General features: G+C 48.2%; 1 protein-coding gene across 1 annotated transcript in view; it reads left to right on the forward strand.

Annotated features, from left to right (window-relative positions):
• Positions 1-21,878, forward strand: part of LOC142596467 (geranylgeranyl transferase type-1 subunit beta-like) — an 89,056-nt gene that overhangs the window by 24,221 nt on the left and 42,957 nt on the right. Inside the window, 1 exon segment of the mRNA XM_075725588.1 lies at positions 21,194-21,261. Coding sequence (XP_075581703.1) covers positions 21,194-21,261 — 68 coding nt within the window.

The raw sequence follows: 21,878 nt of genomic DNA on the forward strand, positions 1-21,878 counted from the left end.
GCTGAGAGAGTTGGGGTTGTTCAGCCTGGAGAAGAGAAGGCTGCGAGGAGACCTTATTGCGACCTTCCAGTACTTAAAGGGGGCCTACAGGAAAGATGGGGAGAATCTTTTTAACAAGGCCTGTTGTGACAGGACAAGGAATAATGGATTTAAACTAAAGAAGAATAGATTTAAACTAGAACTAGAAAGAAATTTTTTACGATGAGGGTGGTCAAGCACTGGAACAGGTTGCCCAGAGAGGTGGTAGAAGCCCCATCCCTGGCAACATTCAAGGTCATGTTGGATGGGGCTCTGAGCAACCTGATCTAGTTAAAGCTGTCCCTGCTCACTGCAGGGGGGTTGGGCTAGATGACCTCTAAAGGTCCCTTCCAACCCAAAGCATTCTATGATTCTATGTTTCTATGTAGAGATAGATGAAGCATTCTACAAGCGGCTGACAGAAGTCTCACAATCACTAGCCCTTGTTCTTGTGGGGGACTTCAACTTGCCGGACATCTGCTGGAAATACAACACAGCAGAGACGCAACGGTCTCGGAAGTTCCTAGAGTGTCTGGAGGATAACTTCCTGACGCAGCTGACAAGTGAGCCTACCAGGGGAGGTGCCTCGCTTGACCTTCTGTTTACAAACAGAGAAGGACTGGTGGGAAATGTCGTGGTCAGAGGCCATTGTCCTGGTTTCGGCTGGGATAGAATTAATTTTCTTCCTAGCAGCAGGCATAGTGCTGTGTTTTGGGTTTAGTAGGAGAAGAATGTTGATAACACGCTGATGTTTTTAGTTGTTGCTGAGTACTGCTTATGCTAGTCAAGGACTTTTTCAGCTTCCCATGCTCTGCCAGGCGCACAAGAAACTGGGAGGGGGCACAGCCAGAATAGTTGATCCAAACTGACCAAAGGGCTATTCCATACCATATGACGTCATGCTCAGTATAGAAACTGGGGGGGGGGTTGTCCAGGGAGCAGCGATCGCTGCTCAGGAACTGTCTGAGTATCGGTCGGCGGGTGGTGAGCAATTGCATTGTGCATCACTTGCTTTGTATATCATTATTATTATTATCATTATTATATTGTTATTATTATCATTACCATTTTACTTTATTTCAATTATTAAACTGTTCTTATCTCAACCCAGGAGTGTTTCTCACTCTTACTCCTCCGATTCTCTCCCCCATCCCATCGGGGTAGGGGGAGTGAGCGAGCGGCTGCGTGGTGCTTAGTTGCTGGCTGGGGCTAAACCACGACAGTCCTTTTTGGCGCCCAACGTGGGGCACGAAGGGTTTGAGATAACAACAGATTAACCAGAGTATATTAAGGAGTCTGTTAACAGTTGCCGGTCACGATATTAGTTCATCTGATCTGCGCCATGTTCTTTTTTTGCTGTACATGTTAAAGCTTGGTGTTGGTTTGTGTAGTGTGCTATGCTCTGCAGTGATTCATGATATTTTGCTTGGCAGGCTCCTTGTCAAAACCCTGACCTTGAGCATTCATTGGTATTTGGGTTTCATACAGAAGTCATTACTGTACTTCGGGTACCACCTCATGGAGAGAGTTAGCAATTATACCTCTTCCTCTGAGAGATTTGTTGTGGAGGAAATACAGAATGGCACCTTCGCTACCTTCTTCTATGATGTTTCCTCCTTCATTACAACAACTTTTCAGTATCTTGAACACCCCTGGGCAGTTAAGATACTTCTATTGATACTTCTTGGGAATACTGTTTCCATTTTGATAAAGGTCAGTAAGCAGTTTAAAAATATCATCCAGGGATCTACCCCAAGGCTGGAGAGTTAAGAGTGGCAGGGTGTGTGGGATAGTATGGGCAAGTACCTGGGACAGTGGGCACCTCCCGTGTTTTGGAACTTCACCCCTGAACAAGTGCAGAATCCTGAAGAACTAGTAAAGTATTTGGAAAAAGTATGTTGTCACCCTGGTAGCTCCAGAGAGACCCAAATCATTGCAACATGCTGGGGACTGGCCCATGCCTATCAAGCCGTGGTCAACACTAATCAGTACCCTCAAAAGAAAGAGAAGGTCTCTGGATCTGATGACAAAACAACAAGCACTGTCGCTACTCAAACCCCCACTACAGGTCCTGCGGCTACTCCAACCCCCACTACAGGCCTTGCAGCTACTCAAACCCCTGCCCCAGGCACTGTGGCTACTCCAGCCACAGCCATGAGCACTGCGGCTACTCAAACCACAGCCATGGGCACTGCGGCTACTCAAACCCCAGTGACAGACACTGCGGCTAAACCAGAGAACCAACCCGCGCCAGTATCAGTTGCCCCTATACAGAAGAAAAAATACAGGAGGAAATCAGTTTGTTTAGTAAGGGATGAAGATGACCCAGGGCCATCACGAGAACCAGAGGAGGAAGAACCAATAAATGAGATGGTGACCACCCGATCCCTATCCCTGAGTGAGCTGCGAGATATGCGAAAAGACTTCAGTCGTCATCCAGGCAAGCACATCATCACCTGGCTGCTCCGATGCTGGGATAACGGGGCCAGTAGCCTGGATTTAGAGGGTAAGGAAGCCAAGCAGCTGGGATCCCTTTCTAGGGAAGGGGGCATTGACAAAGCAATTGGAAAAGGGGCAAAACCGCTCAGCCTCTGGAGGCGACTTCTGTGAAGCGTGAAGGAAAGGTATCCCTTCAAGGAGGATGTTTTATACCGCCCAAGCAAATGGACCATCGTAGAGAAGGGTATCCAGTACCTGAGGGAATTAGCCATTCTGGAGGTGATTTACAGGGGCCTGAATGATGAGCAGTTACACAAAGATCCAGATGAAGTCAGGTGCACACAATCCATGTGGCGGAAGGTGGTACGGAGCGCACCAGCATCGTATTCCAACTCGTTGGCAATACTGGCCTGGAAAGATGACGAGGCACCAATGGTGGATGAAGTGGCTAGACGACTCTGGGAATATGAAGAAAGTATCTCTTCCTCTCTACGGGCCTGTGTCTCGGCTGTGGAAAAACTGTCTGAAAACATATGACAAGAGTTCCAACAACTCAGAGAGGATCTGTCCTACTCCCCACCTGCACGGACCAGTGTCTCAGCCATTAGGAGTCAACGTCCTTATGCTCAAGAGAGAGGATATAGAGGATACACACCACGGGGCACCCTGTGGTTTTACCTGCGTGATTATGGAGAGGACATGAGAAAGTGGGATGGAAAACCCACCTCAACCTTAGAGGCACGGGTGCGTGAGTTGCAAGGAAAAAGTATTAGAAAAGGCAGTTCTCCCAGGAAAATTGCAGCTCCAGTTTCCAGTGAGCAGTTCCCCAGACAGAGTAAGAGGGCTAATTTTACTTCCGACCTTGATCAGGGGACTTTTGATTCACATTTACAGGAAGTGAACAGCGAATACTGTGACCAGTGTTAGAGGGGCCCTGCCTCCAGCCAGGTGGAGGAAAGGGACAACCGGGTTTACTGGACTGTGTGGATTCGATGGCCTGGAACGTCAGACCCACAGGAGTATAAGGCTCTAGTGGACACTGGTGCACCAGTGTCCCCTAATGCCATCAAACTATAGAGGGGCAGAACCCATTTGTATTTCTGGAGTGACAGGGGGATCCCAACAGCTAACTGTACTGGAAGCTGAAGTGAGCCTAACTGGGAATGAGTGGCAAAAGCACCCCATTGTGACTGGCCCAGAGGCTCCGTGCATCCTTGGCATAGACTACCTCAGGAGAGGGTATTTCAAGGACCCAAAAGGGTACTGGTGGGCTTTTGGTATAGCTGCCTTGGACACGGAGGAAATGAAACAGCTGTCCACCTTGCCTGGTCTCTCAGAGGACCCTTCGATTGTAGGGTTGCTGAAAGTTGAGGAACCGATCGCTACCACAACTGTGCACAGGCGGCAATATCGAACCAACCGAGACTCCCTGATTCCCATCCATAACCTGATTCGTCGACTGGAGAGCCAGGGAGTGATCAGCAAGACTCGCTCACCCTTTAACAGTCCCATATGGCCAGTGCGAAAGTCTAATGGGGAGTGGAGACTAACAGTGGACTATCGTGGCCTGAACGAAGTTACACCGCCACTGAGTGCTGCCGTGCCAGATATGCTAGAAGTTCAATATGAACTGGAGTCAAAGGCAGCTAAGTGGTATGCCACAATTGGTATTGCTAATGCGTTTTTCTCCATCCCTTTGGCAGCAGAGTGCAGACCACAGTTTGCTTTCACTTGGAGGGGTGTCCAGTACACCTGGAACCGACTGCCCCAGGGGTGGAAGCACAGCCCCACCATTTGCCATGGACTGATCCAGACAGCACTGGAACAGGGTGAAGCTCCAGAACATCTGCAGTATATTGATGACATCATCGTGTGGGGCAACACAGCAGAAGAAGTTTTTGAGAAGGGAAAGAAAATAGTCCAAATCCTTCTGAAGGCTGGTTTTGCCATAAAACAGAGTAAGGTCAAGGGACCTGCACAGGAGATCCAGTTTTTAGGAATAAAATGGCAAGATGGACGTCGTCAGATCCCAAAGGATGTGATCAACAAAATAACAGCTATGTCCCCACCAACTAGCAAAAAAGCAACACAAGCTTTCTTAGGCGTTGTGGGTTTTTGGAGAATGCATATTCCAAATTACAGCCAGATCGTGAACCGTCTCTATCAAGTGACCCGGAAGAAGAATGAATTCAAATGGGGCCCTGAGCAACAACAAGCCTTTGAACAAATTAAACGGGAGATAGTTCATGCAGTAGCCCTTGGGCCAGTCCGGGAAGGGCAGGATATTACAAACGTGCTCTACACCGCAGCTGGGGAGAATGGCCCTACCTGGAGCCTCTGGCAGAAAGCACCAGGGGAGACGCGAGGTCGACCCCTAGGGTTTTGGAGTCGGGGATACAGAGGATCCGAAGCCCGCTATACTCCAACTGAGAAAGAGATACTGGCAGCATATGAAGGGGTTCGAGCTGCTTCAGAAGTGGCTGGTACTGAAGCACAGCTCCTGCTGGCACCCCGACTGCCGGTGTTGGGCTGGATGTTCAAAGGGAGGGTCCCCTCTACACATCATGCAACTGATGCTACATGGAGTAAGTGGGTTCCACTCATCACACAACAGGCTCGAACAGGAAACCCCAGTCACCCAGGAATCTTGGAAGTGATCATGGACTGGCCAGAAGGGAAAAACCTTAGAATATCACCAGAGGAGGAGGTGACACGTGCTGAAGAGGCCCCACTGTATAATACATTGCCAGAAAATGAGAAGCAATATGCCCTGTTCACTGATGGATCCTGTCGTCTTGTGGGAAAGCATCGGAGGTGGAAAGCTGCTGTATGGAGTCCTATACGACAAGTCGCAGAAACTGCTGAAGGAGAAGGGGAGTCGAGTCAGTTTGCAGAGGTGAAAGCCATCCAGCTGGCTTTAGATATTGCTGAACGAGAAAAGTGGCCAGTCCTTTATCTCTATACTGACTCATGGATGGTGGCAAATGCCCTGTGGGGGTGGCTGCAGCAATGGAAGCAGAGCAACTGGCAGCGCAGAGGCAAACCCATCTGGGCTGCCACATTGTGGCAAGATATTGCTGCCCGGGTAGAGAACCTGGTTGTAAAAGTTCGTCACGTAGATGCTCACATACCCAGGAGTCGGGCCACTGAAGAACATCAAAACAACCAGCAGGTGGATCAGGCAGCTAAGATTGAAGTGGCTCAGGTGGATCTGGACTGGCAACATAAGGGTGAATTATTTATAGCTTGGTGGGCCCATGACGCCTCAGGCCATCAAGGAAGGGATGCAACATATAAATGGGTTCGTGATCGAGGGGTGGACTTAACTATGGACAGTATTGCACAGGTTATTCCTGAGTGTGAAACATGCGCTGCAATCAAGCAAGCCAAGCAGTTCAAGCCCCTTGGGTATAGTGAACGATGGCTGAAAAATAAATATGGGGAGGCCTGGCAGATTGATTACATCACACTCCCACAAAACCGCCAAGGCAAGCACTATGTGCTCACCATGGTGGAAGCAACCACCGGATGGCTGGAAACATATCCCGTGCCCCATGCCACTGCCCGGAACGCCATCCTGGGCCTTGAAAAGCAAGTCCTGTGGCGACATGGCACCCCAGAAAGAATTGAGTCAGACAACGGGACTCATTTCCGAAACAACTTCATAGACACCTGGGCCAAAGAGCATGGCATTGAGTGGGTATATCACATCCATTACCATGCACCAGCCTCCGGGAAAATTGAGCGATACAATGGACTGTTAAAGCCTACCCTGAGAGCAATGGGTGGTGGGACATTCAAACATTGGGATACACATTTAGCTAAAGCCACCTGGTTAGTCAACACCAGGGGATCTGCCAATCGAGCTGGCCCTGCCCAATCAAAACTTCTTCGTACTGTAGAAGGAGATAAAGTTCCTGTAGTGCACATAAACAATATGCCGGGGAAGACAGTCTGGGTTACTTCCCCCTCTGGCAAAGGCAAACCCATTCGTGGGATTGCTTTTGCTCAAGGACCTGGGTGCACTTGGTGGGTGATGCGAAAGGATGGGGAAGTCCAATGTGTACCTAAAGGGAATTTGATTTTGGGTGAAAATAGCCAATGAACTGAATTGTATGATATTAATTGCTTTATAATAATGTATGTTATCTCTTAACTGTATGTTATCTCTTAACTGCATGTTAATATAATAATATAGTAGGTTATTATTAAGTATATAGTACTGTATATTATGATTGCTATATGCCACATCAATGGTATTGCAGTAAGAATTGCCCAGCTTAATGAAAATGAACTTTGATGAAACCGTGTTGGAATGAGAACTGACTTCAGCATGCAACAGTCCAACACTGCACACCACCTCTCCTGCTCTGAAAGACTGTGATAACAGATGGAACCCAAAGTCATGGGCTAAATGAACTCAATGGACATTTTAGAGGGACGGGCCATAGACGAAGGGAATGATATCTGTGTGTATATCAAGATAGGGAAAGCAGTGGTGATTAATTGGAACAGATTGGAAAGGGGAGGACCTGTGCATGATGTAGATGGTATAGAATAAGGGGTGGATACTGTCCTGGTTTCGGCTGGGATAGAGTTAATTTTCTTCCTAGCAGCAGGCATAGTGCTGTGTTTTGGATTTAGTAGGAGAAGAATGTTGATAACATGCTGATGTTTTCAGTTGTTGCTGAGTACTGCTTATGCTAGTCAAGGACTTTTCAGCTTCCCATGCTCTGCCAGGCACACAAGAAACTGGGAGGGGGCACAGCCAGAATAGTTGATCCAAACTGACCAAAGGGCTATTCCATACCACATGACGTCATGCTCAGTATATAAACTGGGGGGGGGGGGGGGGGTGGCCAGGGAGCAGCGATCGCTGCTTGGGAACTGTCTGGGTATCGGTCGGCGGGTGGTGAGCAATTGCATTGTGCATCACTTGCTTCGTATATCATTATTATTATTATCATTATTATACTGTTACTCTTAGCATTACTTTTTTACTTTATTTCAATAATTAAACCATTCTTATCTCAACCCAGGAGTGTTTCTCACTCTTACTCCTCCAATTCTCTCCCCCATCCCATCGGGGTAGGGGGAGTGAGCGAGCGGCTGCGTGGTGCTTAGTTGCTGGCTAGGGTTAAACCACGACAACTGGGCAGCTCGATTGGCAGATCCCCTAGTGTTGACTAACCAGGTGGCTTTTGCTAAATGTGTAGCCCAATACTTGAATGTTCCACTACCCATTGCTCTCAGTGCAGTCTTTAACAGTCCATTGTATCGTTCGATTTTCCCAGAGGCTGGTGCATGATAGGGGATGTGATATACCTATTCAATGCCATGCTCTTTGGCCCAGGTGTCTATGAGGTTGTCTCGGAAATGAGTCCCGTTGTCTGACTCAATTCTTTCTGGGGTGCCATGTCGCCACAGGACTTGCTTTTCAATGCCCAGGATTGTGTTCAGGGCAGTGGCATGGGGCACAGGATATGTTTCCAGCCATCCGGTGGTTGCTTCCACCATGGTGAGCACATAGTGCTTGCCTTGGCGGGTTTGTGGGAGTGTGATATAATCAATCTGCCAGGCCTCCACGTATTTGTATTTCAGCCATCGTTCACTGTACCAGAGGGGATTGAACCGCTTGGCTTGCTTGATTGCAGCACATATTTCACATTCATGAATAACCTGTGCAATACTGTCCATGGTCAAGTCCACCCCTCGATCACGAACCCATTTATATCTTGCATCCCTTCCTTGATGGCCTGCGGTGTCATGGGCCCACCAAGCTATAAATAATTCACCCTTATGTTGCCAGTCCAGATCCACCTGAGCCACTTCAATCTTAGCTGCCTGATCCACCTGCTGGTTGTTTTGATGTTCTTCAGTGGCCCGACTACTGGGTACGTGAGCATCTACGTGACGTACTTTTACAACCAGGTTCTCTACCCCGGCAGCAATATCTTGCCACAATGTGGCAGCCCAGATGGGTTTGCCTCTGCACTGCCAGTTGCTCTGCTTCCATTGCTGCAACCACCCCCACAGGGCATTTGCCACCATCCATGAGTCGTTCTTCTTCTGGGTCACTTGATCGAGAGGGCTTAAAATCAGACTGTAATTTGGAATATGCATTCTCCAAAAACCCACAACGCCTACGAAAGCTTGTGTTTCCTTTTTGCTAGTTGGTGGGGACATGGCTGTTATTTTGTTGGTCACATCGATTGGGATATGACGACATCCTTCTTGCAATTTTATTCCTAAAAATTGGATCTCCTGTGCAGGTCCCTTGACCTTACTCTGTTTTATGGCAAAACCAGCCTTCAGAAGGATTTGGACTATTTTCTTTCCCTTCTCAAACACTTCTTCTGCTGTATTGCCCCACACAATGATGTCATCAATATACTGCAGATGTTCTGGAGCTTCACCCTGTTCCAGTGCTGTCTGGATCAGTCCATGGCAAATGGTGGGGCTGTGCTTCCACCCCTGGTTCAGTCGGTTCCAGGTGTACTGAACACCCCTCCAAGTGAAAGCAAACTGAGGCCTGCACTCTGCTGCCAAAGGGATTGGGAAAAACGCATTAGTGATATCAGTTGTGGCATACCACTTGGCTGCCTTTGACTCCAGTTTGTACTGAAGTTCTAGCATGTCTGGCACGGCAGCACTCAGTGGTGGCGTGACTTCATTCAAACCACAATAGTCTACTGTCAGTCTCCACTCCCCATTAGACTTTTCACACTGGCCATATGGGACTGTTAAAGGGTGAGCGAGTCTTGCTGACCACTCCCTGGCTCTCCAGTCGACGAATCAGCTTACGGATGGGAATCAGGGAGTCTCGTTTGGTGCGATATTGCCGGCGGTGCACAGTTGTGGTGGCGATGGGCACCTGTTGTTCTTCGACCCTCAGCAAGCCCACAACAGAAGGGTCCTCTGAGAGACCAGGCAAGGTGGACAGCTGTTTCATTTCCTCCGTCTCCAAGGCAGCTATACCAAAAGCCCACCAGTACCCTTTTGGGTCCTTGAAATACCCTCTCCTGAGGTAGTCTATGCCAAGGGTGTACGGGGCCTCTGGGCCAGTCAAAATGGGGTGCTTCTGCCACTCATTCCCAGTTAGGCTCACTTCGGCCTCCAATACGGTTAGCTGTTGGGATCCCCCTGTCCCTCCAGATATACAGATGGGTTCTGGCACTGTATACCTTGGTGGCATTAGGGTACACCGGTGCACCGGTGTCCACTAGAGCTTTATACTCCTGTGGGTCTGACATGCCAGGCCATTGAATCCACACAGTCCAGGAAACTCAGTTGTCCCTTTCCTCCACCTGGCTGGAGGCAGGGCCCCTCTAATCGTGGTCATAGTATTCATTGTTCACTCCTTGTAAATGTGAATCAAAAGTCCCATGGTTAAGATCAGAAGTAAAATCAGCCCTCTTACTCTGTCTGCGGAACTGCTCACTGGAAACCGGAGCTGCAATTTTCCTGGAGAACCACCTTTTGTCATAGTCTTTCCTTGCAACTCATGCACCCATGCCTGTAGGGTCGAGGTAGATTTCCCATCCCACTTCCTCATGTCCTCTCCATAATCACGCAGGTAAAACCACAGGGTGCCCCTTGGTGTGTATCCTCTCCATCTTCTCTCTTGAGCATAAGGACGTTGACTCCTAATGGCTGAGATACTGGTCCGTAGAGGTGGGGAGTAGTACCTATCCTCTCTGTGTTGCTGGAACTTTCCGCACAGTTTTTCAGACAGTTTTTCCACAGCCGAGACACAGGCCCATAGGGAGGAAGAGATACTTTCTTCATATTCCCAGAGTCGGCCAGCTAGTTCATCCACCGTTGGTGCCTCATCATCTCTCCAGGCCAGTATTGCCAACGAGTTGGCATATGATGCTGGTGCGCTCTGTACCACCTTCTGCCACATGGGTCGTGTGCAGCTGACTTCATCTGGATCTTTGGGTAACTGCTCATCGTTCAGGTCACTATAAATCACCTCCAGCATGCCTAATACCCTCAGGTACTGGATACCTTTTTCTGCCATCGTCCATTTGCCTGGGCGATATACAACATCCTCCTTGAAGGGATACCTTTCCTTCACGCTTCACAGAAGTCGCCTCCAGAGGCTGAGCGGTTTTGCCCCTTTTCCAATTGCTTTGTCAATGCCCCCTTCCCTGGAAAGGGATCCCAGCTGCTTGGCTTCCTTACCCTCTAAATCCAGGCTACTGGCCCTGTTATCCCAGCATCGGAGCAGCCAGGTGATGATGTGCTCGCCTGGATGACGACCAAAATCTTTTCGCATATCTCGCAGCTCACTCAGGGATAGGGATCGGGTGGTTACCATCTCCTTTATGGGTTCTTCCTCCTCTGGTTCTCGTGATGGCCCTGGTTCATCTTTATCCCTTAATAAACCAGCCAATTTTCTTGTGTATTTTTTCTTCTGTATAGGGGCAACTGATACCGGCGCAGGTTGGTTCTCTGGTTTAGCCATGGTGCCTGTCACTGGGGTTGGAGTGGCTGCAGTGCCTGTGGTGGGGGTTGGAGGAGCCGCAGTTCCTGTCACCGTGGTTGGAGTAGCTGCAGTGCTCGTGGCTGTGGCTGGAGTAGCCACAGTGCCTGGGGCAGGGGTTTGAGTAGCTGCAAGGCCTGTAGTGGGGGTTGGAGTAGCCGCAGGGCCTGTAGTGGGGGTTTGAGTAGCGACAGTGCTTGTTGTTTTGTCATCAGATCCAGAGACCTTCTCTTTCTTTTGAGGGTACTGATTAGTGTTGACCACGGCTTGATAGGCATGGGCCAGTCCCCAGCATGTTGCAATGATTTGGGTCTCTCTGGAGCTACCAGGGTGACAACATACTTTTTCCAAATACTTTACTAGTTCTTCAGGATTCTGCACTTGTTCAGGGGTGAAGTTCCAAAACACGGGAGGTGCCCACTGTCCCAGGTACTTGCCCATACTATCCCACACACCCTGCCACTCTTAACTCTCCAGCCTTGGGGTAGATCCCTGGATGATATTTTTAAACTGCTTACTGACCTTTATCAAAATGGAAACAGTATTCCCAAGAAGTATCAATAGAAGTATCTTAACTGCCCAGGGGTGTTCAAGATACTGAAAAGTTGTTGTAATGAAGGAGGAAACATCATAGAAGAAGGTAGCGAAGGTGCCATTCTGTATTTCCTCCACAACAAATCTCTCAGAGGAAGAGGTATAATTGCTAACTCTCTCCATGAGGTGGTACCCGAAGTACAGTAATGACTTCTGTATGAAACCCAAATACCAATGAATGCTCAAGGTCAGGGTTTTGACAAGGAGCCTGCCAAGCAAAATATCATGAATCACTGCAGAGCATAGCACACTACACAAACCAACACCAAGCTTTAACATGTACAGCAAAAAAAGAACATGGCGCAGATCAGATGAACTAATATCATGACCAGCAACTGTTAACAGATTCCTTAATACACTCTGGTTAATCTGTTATTATCTCAAACCCTTCGAGCCCCACGTTGGGTGCCAAAAAGGACTGTTGTGGTTTAGCCCCCGCCAGCAACTAAGCATCACACAGCCACTCGCTCACTCCCCCTACCCCGATGGGATAGGGGAGAGAATCGGAGAAGTAAGAGTGAGAAACACTCCTGGGTTGAGATAAGAACAGTTTAATAATTGAAATAAAGTAAAATGGTAATGATAATAATAACAATATAATAATGATAATAATAATGATAATTATAATGAAGATAATAATAATAATATACAAAGCAAGCGATGCACAATGCAATTGCTCACCATCCGCTGACTGATACCCAGACAGTTCCCGAGCAGCGATCGCTGCCCCCCCGCTAACCCCCCCCAGTTTATATACTGAGCATGACGTCATATGGTATGGAATAGCCCTTTGGTCAGGTCGGATCAACTATTCTGGCTGTGCCCCCTCCCAGTTTCTTTTGCATCTGTCAGAGCACGGGAAGCTGAAAAGTTCTTGAGTAGCATAAGCGGTACTTGGCAATAACTAAAACATCAGTGTGTTATCAGCATTATTCTCATACTAAATCCAAAACACAGCACTATGCCAGCTACTAGGAAGAAAATTCACTCTATCCCAGCCAAAACCAGGACACTATGTTAAACTTATGACTTCTTCATGTATTTTAAGCTATTTATGGCATATTTAAAATTATTCCCATAATTAGTGTATTTAAAATTACTCCCGTAACCAGTGCTGAGTAGAGGGGAAGGATCACCTCCCTCGACCAGCTGGCAACAAACCCAGGAATGTGAAAGCACAAAAAGTGTCTGAAATTAGTAAGCAGGATCCAAGACTGAAAAGAAATCTTCAGGAAAAGCCAGAGGGCAAAGAGGATGAGGATGAAGCAAAAGAAAGGAGGAGAAACAGAGAGAAAAAAGACAAAGAGGAACATAAGACATACATGATCTCTCCCTGTCCTTATCTTGACCCACGAACTTTTTGTTATATTTTCTCTCCCCTGTCCAGTTGAGAAAGGGAATGATAGAGTGGCTTTGGTGGGCACTTGGCATCCAGCCAGGGTCAACCCACCACAGGAACATAAGACATACATTGTTGTCTGGGGCTGTGTTGCAGGATAAGAGTCGGAGATAACTCAGACAGATCTGATCTAGTAGTTAGTTTATTGGGTTTTAATCAGTAAATATAGGTATGTAAAATATTTAATAAGTACAGACGGATTACAGTCAATGCTGTACTACAGATGAAGTTAGTATGGAATACAAAAATTATCATTTAAGCTTAGTATACGTATCTTAAATGTTACATGCATGCAGAAAATGTCACTTACCAACCCATCGATGTCTGGTGTCAGGTGAGGGATCTCTCAGCCTCGAGGGATAACCTTGAGGCGTCCCTTCTCAAGGGGAGATCACTGCTATGCAGACAGCTGCTATGGAGGGAGAGCTCAATGGACCCTGATGGCCACAGATATTTATAGCGTGAAGTGGTTGATTTGTAGTCAGATTTTCTGCTGTGTTCATGCAGTTTCGGCCGCTTATCAGCCCCGTGTCCAGCCAAACTGTTTTTTTTGGGGGTTTGGTGGTAGTTCTCGCTGATAGCTTCGCAGAATAAGATTAACTTTGGTTAGGCCTACTTGATGAACATCTGCCTTGACCAAAGTTCAGTTAGTTGAAACAGGAGGAGTGCATCTGTCACAGGTTGTTCCTCCCCAGGTGCAGGACTTGGCACTTCCCCTTATTGAACTGCATGAGGTTCCTGTCAGCCTGTTTCTCCAGCCTGTTGAGGTCCCTCTGGATGGCAGCACGACCCTCTGGCATATCAGCCACTCCTCCCAGTTGTGTGTCATCAGTAAACTTCCTGAGGGTACATTCTGCCCCATCATTCAGATCATTAATGAAGATGTTAAACAGGATTGGACCCAGTATTGACCCCTGGGGTATACCACTAGTTACTGGCCTCCAACTAGACTTCCATGGTTTCCAGGAATTACAGACTCCATCACCTTCCCAGGGATCAAGGTAAAGCTGACCGACCTGTAGTTCCCTGGGTCCTCCTTCTTGCCCTTTTTGAAGATAGGAGGGACATTTGCTTTCCTCCAGTCTTTGGGCACTTCCTCCAGTCACCATGACTGATCAAAGATTATCGAGAGTGGCCTCGTGATGACATCAGCCAGCTCCCTCAGCACTCATGGGTGCATCCCGTCAGGGCCCATGGACGACTTATGATCTCGTAAGGCCCTCCGATTATTACCCGTTGCTGGTTGTACAGGTTGGCAGTGATGAGATTACAGAGAGAACTCCTAAAGCAATCAAGAGGGACTTCAGGGCACTGGGGCGATTGGTCGCAGGATCGGGAGCACAGGTAGCGTTTTCCTCAATCCCGTCAATGGCAGCGAAGAATGCTGAAAGGAATGGGAAAACTCACCTGATTAACAGGTGGCTCAGAGGCTGGTGCCATCAGTGGAATTTTGGTTTTTTCGATCATGGGGAGGTTTACATGGCACCGGGCCTGCTGGCGGCTGATGGAGATCAGCTGTCTCCAAAGGGGAAAAGGATTCTCGCCCATGAGTTGGCAGGACTCATTGGGAGGGCTTTAAACTAGGTTTGAAGGGGGAAGGGGATATAAATGGGCCCGCTAGTGAGGAGCCCAGGGGCGGCATGGCAACGTTGGGGGCGAAATCGAGAGTCCATCTCAAGTGCGTGTACACCAATGCACGCAGCATGGGCAACAAAGAGGAGGAGCTGGAAGCCCTTGTGCAGCAGGATAGCTATGACATAGTCGCCATCACAGAAACGTGGTGGGACGACTCTCATGACTGGAGTGCTGCACTGGATGGCTATAAGCTCTTCAGAAGGGATAGGCATGGAAGGAGAGGCGGTGGGGTGGCTCTGTATGTTAGGGAGTGTTTTGACTGTATAGAGCTCGACAGTGGTGATGATAAGGTCGAGTGCTTATGGGTAAGGATGAGGGGGAAGGCCAGCAAGGCGGATGTCCTGTTGGGAGTCTGCTATAGACCACCCAACCAGGATGTACAGATAGATGAGGCGTTCTACAAGCGGCTGGCAAAAATCTCGCAGTTGCTAGCCCTTGTTCTCATGGGGGACTTCAACTTGCCGGACATCTGCTGGAAATACAACACAGCAGAGAGGCAACAGTCTCGGAAGTTCCTGGAGTGTGTGGAGGATAACATTATGACACAGCTGGTAAGCGAGCCTACCAGGGGAGGTGCCTCGCTTGACCTGCTGTTTACAAACAGAGAAGGGCTTGTGGGAGATGTTGTGGTCGGAGGCCGTCTTGGGCTTAGCGACCACGATATGATAGAGTTCTCGATTCTTGGTGATGTAAAGAGCAGGGGCAGCAAAACTGTTACGATGGACTTCCGGAGGGCAGACTTTGGCCTGTTCAGGACGCTGTTTGGGAAAGTCCCTTGGGAGGCAGTCCTGAAAGGCAAAGGGGTCCAGGAAGGCTGGGCCTTCTTCAAGAAGGAAGTCTTAAGGGCGCAGGAGCAGGCTGTCCCTGTGTGCCATAAGACTAACCGGCGGGGAAGACGACCGGCCTGGCTGAACAGGGAGCTTTTGCGGGGACTCAGGGGAAAAAAGGAGAGTCTAACGCCTTTGGAAGAAGGGGCGGGCAACTCAGGAAGAGTACAGGGATCTTGTTAGGTCCTGCAGGGAGGAAATTAGAAAAGCAAAAGCCCAGCAAGAACTCAATCTGGCCACTGTTGTAAAAGATAATAAAAAGTGTTTTTATAAGTACATGAACAATAAAAGGAGAGCCAAGGAGAATCTCCATACTTTGTTGGATGTGGGGGGTAACATTGTCACCAAGGATGAGGAAAAAGCTGAGGTACTTAATGCCTTCTTTGCCTCTGTGTTTAATAGCCAGACCAGTCATCCCCAGGGTACTCAGGCCCCTGAGCCTGAAGACGGGGATGGGGAGCAGAATGGAGCCCTCATAGTCCAGGAGGAAGCAGTTAATGACCTGCTGTGCCACCTTGATCCTCACAAGTCTATGGGGCTGGATGGAATCCACCCAAGAGTATTGAGGGAGCTGGCAGAGGAGCTTGCCAAGCCACTTTCCATCATCTCTCAGCAGTCCTGGTCAACAGGGGAGGTCCCTGATGACTGGAGGCTTGCCAATGTGACACCCATCTACAAGAAGGGCCGGAAGGAGGACCCAGGGAACTACAGGCCTGTCAGCCTGACCTCGGTGCTGGGAAAGATTATGGAGCAGTTCATATTGAGCGCGCTCAACAAGCACATGCAGGTCAACCAGGGGATGGGGCCCAGCCAGCATGGGTTCATGAAACGCAGGTCCTGCTTGTCCAACCTGATCTCCTTTTATGACCTGGTGACCCGCCTGGTGGATGAAGGAAAGGCTGTGGATGTCATCTACCTGGACTTTAGCAAAGCCTTTGACACAGTCTCCCACAATATTCTCCTTGGGAAGCTTGCAGCTCATGGCTTGGATGGGCGTACCCTTCGCTGGGTAAATAAACTGGCTGCGTGGCCGAGCCCAGAGAGTAGTGGTGAATGCAGTTAAGTCCAGTTGGCAGCCAGTCACGAGCGGTGTTCCCCAGGGCTCTGTTTTGGGGCCAGTCTTGTTCAATATCTTTATCAACGATCTGGATGGGGGATTGAGTGCGCTCTCAGTAAGTTTGCAGATGACACCAAGTTGGGTGGGAGTGTCGATCTGCTGGAGGGTAGGATGGCCCTGCAGAGGGACCTGGACAGACTGGACCGATGAGCCGAGGCCAACTGTATGAGGTTTAACAAGGCCAAGTGCCGGGTCCTGTACTTGGGTCACAATAACCCCATGCAACACTATAGGCTTGGGGACGAGTGGCTGGAAAGCTGCCTGGCCGAAAAGGACCTGGGGGTGCTGGTGGACAGCCGGCTAAACATGAGCCAGCAGTGTGCCCAGGCGGCCAAGGCGGCCAACAGCATCCTGGCTTGTGTCAGGACTAATGTGGCCAGCAGGAGCAGGGAGGTGATTGTTCCCCCGTACTCGGCACTGGTGAGGCCACACCTGGAATACTGTGTCCAGTTTTGGGCCCCTCAATACAAGAAGGACATTGAGGTGCTGGAGCGTGTCCAGAGAAGGGCAACGAAGCTGGGGAAGGGTCTGCAGCACAGGTCTTATGAGGAGCGGCTGAGGGAACTGGGGTTGTTTAGGCTGGAGAAGAGGAGGCTGAGGGGAGACCTTATCGCTCTCTACAGCTATCTGAAAGGAGGTTGTAGCGAGGTGGGTGTTGGTCTCTTCTCCCAAATAGCTAGCGATAGGACAAGAGGAAATGGGCTGACGCTGCGCCAGGGGAGGTTTAGATTGGATATTAGGAAGAATTTCTTCACGGAAAGGGTAGTCAAGCATTGGAACAGGCTGCCCGGAGAGGTGGTGGAGTCACCATCCCTGGAAGAGTTCAAAAAACGGGTAGACGTGGCACTTTGGGACATGGTTTAGTAGGCATGGTGGTGTTGGGTTGATGGTTGAACTGATGATTTTAGAGGTCCTTTCCAATCTTAGTAATTCCTCGTTTTTACTTTCATTAACAATAATCCAGCCACCAAGCCAGGAAACATGAAATTATTACTCTACCCTTAATTGGTTTAGTGGTGGACTTGATAGTGTTAGGTTAATGGTTGGACTGGATGATCTTAAAGGTCTTTTCCAACCTAAATGATTCTGTGATTCTATGATTATGTCCCATTTGGTTAAGTATTCCCTGACCTGATCCTCTTCCACCAAGGGGTACATCTTCCTTGCTCCAGCCTTTCCCCTTGGTATCTGGGACCTGGGATTCCTGAAGGCTGGTGTTGCTAGTGAAGACCGAGGCAAAGAAGGCATTCAGTATCTCAGCCTTTTCCATGTCCTGTGTCACCAGGTGCCCCGCCCCATTCAGCAGTGGGCCCACACTTTCCCTAGTGTTCCTTTTGTCTCCTATGTACTTGTAGAAGCCCTTCTTTTTCCTTTTGACATCACTCTCCAGATTTAACTCCAGGTGGTCTTTGTCTTTCCTAACCTCATCCCTGGATGCTTGGACAATGTTTCTGTATTCCTCCCAGGTTACTCGTCCTTGCTTCCACCCTCTGTATGCTTCCTTTTTGTGTTTGCTGTTGGCTAGGAGCTCCTTGTTCATCCATGCAGGCCTCCTGGCATTTTTGCCTGACTTCGTATTTGTTGGGATGGACTGCTCTTGAGCTTTGAGCAGGTGATCCTTGAATATTAACCAGCTTTCTTGGGCCACTCTTCCCTCCAGGGCCTTATCCCATGGGACTCTTCCAAGCAGATCTTTGAAGAGGCCAAAGTCTGCTCTCCTGAAGTCCGGGGTTGTGAGCTTGTTTTTTGCCTTGTTCCTTCCCCTCAGGATCCTGAACTCCAGCATCTCATGGTCACTGCAGCCATCCCCAATGAGCCCCTCATTTTTGGTGAGTATGAGGTCCAGCAGAGCACCTCTCCTCATTGGCTCCTCTGTCACTTGGGTCAGGAAGTTGTCATCGATGCCCTCCAGGAACCTCCTGGATTGCTTATGTCCTGCTGTGTTGTTCCTCCAGCAGATATCGGGGTGGTTGAAGTCCCCCATGAGGACCAGGGTCTGTAAAGGTGAGGCTGCTCCTATCTGTCTGCAGAGGGCCTAATCCGCTTGTTCTTCCTGGTCAGGTGGCCTATAGCAGACACCCACTACAATGCCACCTGTATTGGTCTGCTCTTTAATCCTTACCCATAAGCTCTCAGGTGTCTCCTCATCCGTCCCCAGGCAGAGCTCCATGCACTCCAGCTGCTCTCTTACATAAAGGGCAACTCCCCCTCCTCATCTTCCCAGACTGTCCTTTCTAAAGGGCCTGTATCCCTCCATTGCAGCACTCCAGTCATGGGAGCCATCCCACCACATCTCCGTGATCCCAACCAGATCGTAGCCCTGCAGCTGCACACAGATCTCTAACTCCTCATGTTTATTCCCCATACTGTGTGCGTTAGTGTACAGGCACTTCAGAGAGGCACCCCAGCACGTTGACTTCCTAGAAAGGGTTTGGGGGATTTCTCCATAATCGTGCCTTGTAGTCACTTCCTTGCTTACATACAAATGCTGGAGGTGACCCTGCTTAAGCCCCGTTTTGTTGATTTTGTGATCCCCTCCTGTCACATCACCCCAGGCCCTTTGCTCATCGACCCTGTCCGTCATTCCCTCACAGGGCTGTTGGTTACTCTCTCCCTCCCCCATCATTCTTAGTTTAAAGCCCTCCTTATGAGGTCAGCCCTCCTGTTGGTGAAAATAGCTTTGCCGTGCTTAGTAAGGTGGATCCTATCTCTCCCAAGCAGACATTGATCTGCAAACAGGGTCCCATGGTCATAGAACCCAAAACCCTGTTGCCCACACCAGCTCCGCAGCCAACTATTTACCTGCATTATCAGTGCCCTGCTCCTCACACCCTTTCCCCTCACTGGCAGGATAGAGGAGAACACCACCTGGGCCCCCATGCCCCTGACTACCGTCCCTAGAGCTCTGTAGTCGCTTTTAATACTGTCCAGGTTGCCCCTGGCTGTATCATTTGTGCCCACATGGAAGAATAGCAGGGGGTAGTAGTCAGAGGGTCAGATGAGCTTCGGCAGTCCCTCCACAACATCCCGTATCCGGGTCCCCAGCAGGCAGCAAGCCTCTCTAGATGACAGGTCAGGTTGACAGATGGGTGCCTCTGTCCCCCTCAGCAGGGATGACGCGCTGCTTCTTCCTGGTGGTCTCGCATGGTTTGGGGTCAGGTGGCCCAGATCCTTTGCTTGAAGGCGCATCTGGCTCCTCTTCAATTTTGCAGCCTAGGGCTTGGAGGGCTGCATCTGCCATCTGAAGCTCCACCTGCATTGAAGCCTCTACCCTAGCAGGGACAGCTGCTCCAACACGTGCTGGGGAAAACTGCCTTGTGGCGAGTCACCGCCATACCTGAGACTGTTTATGCTGGTATGAATTCAGCTGAGGTCCCCTTCTTTGAGCCTTTTTCACTTTGTTGGTATGACTATAAGATAGCAGTTTTTAATGCATGACAAACTGACTTCATTACACTTGTCATTAAAAAAACCCTTTTGGTTGAAAGGTGGATGGTGGAGGAAGTGGAGAATTGCAGGTGTTTTCTTCTGTTAAATGATAGTTCACTCCATGGAAGTTAGATTCAAAGACTTGTCTGATAGAAAAATTGCACATTGTAATTACATAGAAACTTGTATCAGTCGAAGTACTTCAAATTTAGATGTTGCATATATGCAGAATGTATTTAAAGTTAGAAGTTAATGTGTTGATAAATTACACTACAATTGATGTACCACATTGCTTAGTGCTTTTTTTAGGGCTTTCAACATTATAACTATTTTTCTTCACTTAGTCTGGTGCAAATTTCCCTAATTTCCATGAGGATTTTTAGATTTGAGACTGAAGTTGGGGGGAGGGGGAGAGAATTTAAGAACACCCTGGTGCTGATGAATTAGAGCACTCATTAGGCTTTTACCTTTGGATGTTGAGGAGTGAAGCAGTTGAGTTTTTGCAGTGCAGAAGCAGATTTGAGCCCTGGAAACCTGTACTTAGCTCTAGACAGTATGCGATACGCATTTCTCTGTACCACATGCTCAGATACCATGACACATTTAAAACAAGTCACATCTGAATCTCTGAAAGAAATGTTTGACTGGTAAAATGGTTTTGTACCTGAATTTTAGGTGGGAGAGGAATAGCTCCACTAAAAATTTGTCTTTCATATTGTTTTAAGTATTTCATTCTGACTGTTTCGAGTTAAATCAGTACTAGCTTAAAACTGTAAATTGTTTGTCCTTGTACATGTTGCAAAGTATTTTAAAACAATTCTATTTAGGAACAGATAGTATTACCAGGCAGGAATCTAGAGGGGAGAAAAAAAAAATCTGTTAACTCTGAGTGCTTTTCCAGGGGAGTAAATTTTTAAAGATTTTTGAGAGCATGGAAGACAATTGTATGCTGGTAGGAACAATATATTTCCACCAAATAAAAAATGGGTTGCTTTGTCATTACACCAGGACCCAGTTTGCTTGTGGGTTTTTTTGGGTTTGTGTTTTTTTTTATTTTAATTTTTTTTCCTTTTCATAATGATAACAAGCTGAGGTTGTGAATATACTGAAAGGACGCATACAGATGCTAGTAATACTGTGAATGGTGTTGAACTAACAGGTTTTGATCTTGACTGGATAATTATGGTTTATGATGAATGTTTCAGCAAAGCAAATTAGTTGACTCTTTATTTTTCTTCCTTTTCCAGGCTCAAATTTGAATCGCTGTGGATTCAGAGGCTCTTCATATTTAGGGATGCCATTCAATCCATCCAAGGTTAGTCAAGAGTGGAGGAAAAAGAATTTCAATTAGGCAGTAAATGATTGTGTGTCTTTTTTATAATATTAACTACAGAATTGTGGAAAATCTGGGAAACAGGTTTTTTTGCACTGTTAGTATACTGAAACAATTGCAGAGATTTTAAAAATGTGCAGTACTCTTAAAATGGCACTGCTTGTGTTTCCGGGGGAAGTGACATACAAATTGTGGCTTATCTCAGTGCACTTCTCTGATCTATAACTGTCGAAGGGAAACTTCTCCAGGTCAACAGCTGTCTGTGGACCTGGAAGTGAAGGGCAGAACAGCTCTGTATCAGGTGGTACAGCACATGCTGTTCTTCAGTGTTCCTGTTCCTTTGATGAAACATGGGGTGTCTGATTGTACCTGGTATCCATTCAAACATAGGCAAGGCTCTGCTCATCCCAGTCTGTGGTGGAAGACCATAAGAGAGGATGCTTTTAAGCCCATGGAACTGAGGTTCAAGAGAATTAAGTCTGTATAGGAAAAGAAATTGCCCTTAATACAGGGGAGAAAGGAGGTGAACAGAGGCTGCTAAAGATGATACAGAAGGCCTGATAGGGTTGGAAGATGGAAATAGGGGCCAGTGTGCAAGA

This window comes from Pelecanus crispus, chromosome W (assembly GCF_030463565.1).
Source record: "Pelecanus crispus isolate bPelCri1 chromosome W, bPelCri1.pri, whole genome shotgun sequence".
In the NCBI taxonomy this organism is placed as follows: domain Eukaryota; kingdom Metazoa; phylum Chordata; class Aves; order Pelecaniformes; family Pelecanidae; genus Pelecanus; species Pelecanus crispus.